The sequence below is a fragment of the Cyprinodon variegatus genome, unplaced genomic scaffold, assembly GCF_000732505.1.
Source record: "Cyprinodon variegatus isolate N-32 unplaced genomic scaffold, C_variegatus-1.0 Scaffold931, whole genome shotgun sequence".
Classification (NCBI taxonomy): Eukaryota; Metazoa; Chordata; class Actinopteri; order Cyprinodontiformes; family Cyprinodontidae; genus Cyprinodon; species Cyprinodon variegatus.
In genome coordinates, this window is record NW_015151384.1 from 65,067 (window position 1) to 68,788 (window position 3,722).

General features: G+C 39.7%; 1 protein-coding gene across 1 annotated transcript in view; it reads left to right on the top strand.

The window, feature by feature from the left end:
• LOC107100026 (disks large homolog 2-like) overlaps window positions 1-3,722 on the top strand; it is a gene marked incomplete at its 5' end in the record, with an annotated part of 74,273 nt that overhangs the window by 35,327 nt on the left and 35,224 nt on the right. The window contains one exon of the mRNA XM_015398363.1: window positions 1,886-1,988. Within this exon, the coding sequence (XP_015253849.1) occupies window positions 1,886-1,988 (103 nt within the window). The remainder of the gene's footprint in view (window positions 1-1,885; window positions 1,989-3,722) is intronic.

Consider the following 3,722-nt stretch of genomic DNA (forward strand, 5'->3'; position numbering starts at 1 on the left):
CCTCCTTCGTCACCGGCCTCAGGGCCGGCCTCCAGAGACTCTGCCTCTTCTCTGGCCTCAGGGCCGGCCTCCAGAGACTCTGCCTCTTCTCTGGCCTCAGGGCCGGCCTCCAGAGACTCTGCCTCATCTCGGGCCTCAGGGCCGGCCTCCAGAGACTCTGCCTCTTATCTGGCCCGAGGGCCGGCCTCCAGAGACTCTGCCTTTTCTCTGGCCCCAGGGCCGGCCTCCAGAGACTCTGCCTCATCTTGGGTCTCACGGCCGTCCTTGTGAGACTTTGCTTGGCCTTGCCCACCTTTTGATGGGGTTTTTTGTGTTTGTATTCTGTGTTTGGTTTTTGTTTCTTGCCCTCCTTCCTGGTCTCCTCTCTGCCCATCCCGAGTGGGGTTTTTTGTTTTTGGACTTCTTAGGGCATCTGGAATCTGCCCTTAAGTGGGAGGTACTGTCATAGTTGTGGTTCTGTTCAAGTTTTATCACTGAGTTTTCATTGGTTTTATTTCCAGTTTTGTGTTGTAGTTTCTTTTTATTGTATTTAAGTTCTTAGATATTGTTTGCCCCCTTGTGTCAGTCTCCTTTTCCATAGCTCCCTTCTTGTCTCTGTTCACACCTGCTCCCAATCTGCTAATTAGCCTGGTCTTTGTTTCTCTCTCCCATATAGTCTCCTCCTGTTCAGTCATTTTTTTGCTGGTTTGTTGTCATTTCTTTTCTGGTCAGTATTCCTGGTTCTCAGATTTGGTGGATTTATGTTTTGGATATTTGCTTCTGTTGAACTTTTGGTTAATAAATCTTCAAGAAAGCATTTCAGCTTTTGTGTCTGCATTTGGGTCCTCCTTTAAATCTCCACCCCACTTGACACACACTACCAAATACAGCCCCTCTGAGATATGCAATGAGTGACTTGGTCATTCATTTCCGTTAAGCAGGTTTTTATAATTGTTGCCTCAGCATTGTTTCTAAATCAGATTAAAATCCTTCCCAGATCTCCCTCAGAAAGATGTTTCTTATATCTTAATATCTAACAAGTTTAAACTGGGTCTCTGTAAACCATTAAGACCTTCTTAAGGCATATTTTATTAACAGGAAATGACTCCTTCGTTAAATTGAGACATGATCCATGCCACAGGTCTACCACTGGTTTTTCCTTCCATGATAATAATTGAAGCATGCACTGTTTATTTAAAAAAAAGTCTTTACATAGCCATCAGTTTTAAAATAACTATTCCAGAAAGATAATGGATGAAATTTTGTGTGGAAAGGAAAAAGTGAAAGGCCAGCAATCATTTGGATGTTCTGTTTAAATATAGTTCTGCACATTCCTAGGACAGTGTGACACTGTATGAGATTCAGGTTCCTTCCAGTTAGCATGATGAGCTGGTAATTAGAGAAGGAAATTAGGCAGTTAATGTTCCCGCACTGACCTGGTTTTCTGATCTAACAATAACTTTTCTCATCTGACCTCTCCTATCTCTATTCAACACTATTTTCATACTTTCATACTAAGTACATTTATGTCTTTTCCTGTTTTGCATGATGATTAATTGATGAACCATGCATGCAGTTTCTTAATTCAGGGTGCTTTCCAAAATGCACCTTTGTGATTTTTTTGATTTGAAAGCTATTTATTAAGTCTCCAGTTTGTGTTGCATCTAATTTTCTTTTGATCACATATAATTCATATCATATATTCACTCACTCAAAAAGTGGGAAATCATTATTTCATCTACTCACCATATGCTGAAATGTATTTTTTTGTGGCTTAGACTTTCATCCTTTTATTATTTTAGATCATTTAAATCACTGACAAACTATGATAGTGGAATAAATAGTGTTCTGTTGTACATGGTATTTATTTTTTAACACCCTGTGAATTGACTTGTCATTAAAACAGGTTAATGGCATTGATCTACGAGGAGCAACACATGAACAGGCAGCAGCTGCCCTGAAGGGAGCCGGGCAGGTGGTCACCATCGTTGCTCAGTACAAACCAGAAGGTCAGTTGGAAAAGATGAAATTGCTCTTAAAAAATACTCACGTTTGATTTGGGTTGGGGGTGTCATAATGCTTATTTCATTATTTCTACATTTTGTACTCCCTTAATGATATCTTTTGGTGTTAGATTTAGACGGCTGACATGTGTCATGGTTGGGTTGAAGTTTTGAGGACTCAAATGCAGAGACAGTGAGGCAGTGGTGAATTTTGTAGATTTAATGGAGCAACTGAGGAAAAATCCAAAAATGCAAAAATAAAAAGAAAAACCCAGAAAAAACAAAAACGTCAGGGAAAACTCACATAGAAGTCAGAGAGCAGGGAAACAACAAAGCACAACAAACCAGAACAGAGTGACTGCAGAGGTGAGGTATATATTGGAAGACTGAACCAAGACAAGCTAATCAGCAGATCTGGAGCAGGTGTGAGTGGACTAAAATAAAGGGCACCAAGTGAGAAGGAAACAAACACAAGAGGGCAACAGAGAGCAGCACAACAACTAAACAACTCAGCACCGGTAGAACTACAAAGACAGAACACAAACAAACTAAAAATAAACCCAAGCAGAGGGCAGAACCCTGACAACATGTTGCCTGTAGATAACATCACCAGCAGATTTTGACTTTGACTAAAAAACGAATTGCCCATAAGTCATACGCAATGATTTTTGAGAGAAAATAAAGCTTTTATCAACTTTATTTATTGGTTTTAATTCAAAGCAAAAGATAAAGTTCTAAGCAGGGTTTTTTAGGCATAATATGACAACAACTCTGACAGACGTAGATAAAGACACATTAGTAAAAAAAAAAACAGGACTTTCTCATTCCTGTCTCTTTTATGTCAATTGAAATAAATGGTCAAACTTCCCTTTATTCCTCGCCGTCTTTAGTACCATGACAATGTAGAGCTCGCACCAGAACTTTTTATGAGTTGGGGAGGGGGACAATGTCTATAGTTTTTTTTAACCTTGCTCTGTATTGTCTCCTGGGCTGTAGTTTGTTCACCTTCCAATGATGGTCTTAATTCTCATATTCGTATCAGTTTTGATCATTTGTTTCTGAGTTGCTTCTCCTAAGGGTCCCTTAGGAGCAAGAGATAAGCTAAATAGAGACAAGAGATCCTGAAGACACAAGGAGGTTGAGTTGAGAAAACCATTTAAGCATTAATTTAGAAGTACGATCAAGAAAAGAGATCTCACAAATGTATGTATCTGATCTCAATTATGTCTTGGTTCTTTTAAATGTGAATTAAAGAGAATAAGATGAGATAAATCTGAGAAATCAAATAGTGAGAGAAAGCCTGTTTATTTCTTACTGAACCAAAACTGAGGGGTGCAATTGTTCACCTGTTCTTAACGATGCAGGGTTCATGTCTTTTGCAGAGGTTCTCTCATGTATATGTGCAAATAACAAGGATAAAGGTGTTTGAAAACAGTTTCCACAGCCACTAGGCTTATAGGCATTTTTCCACTGTAATTCTAGTAGTTGCAACATAACCAGAGTCTTAGCCCAAATACGCCGGGAGTATGCCAGTCAAGCGGCTGTTTCACTCCAAAAAATTGACCTATCAGCCTAATTTTCAGTCTAACCTTGACCTTTTGAGAGTAACACCCTAATATGCTGAAATACAGCAGTGAGTACCCTGCATACTAACATCACTGACAGAAAGCCTCCCCAATACCTCTTTCCCACTGGCCGAAAAACCCATTTACATCCAGGAAGAATTAGCTTTTTAAGAGG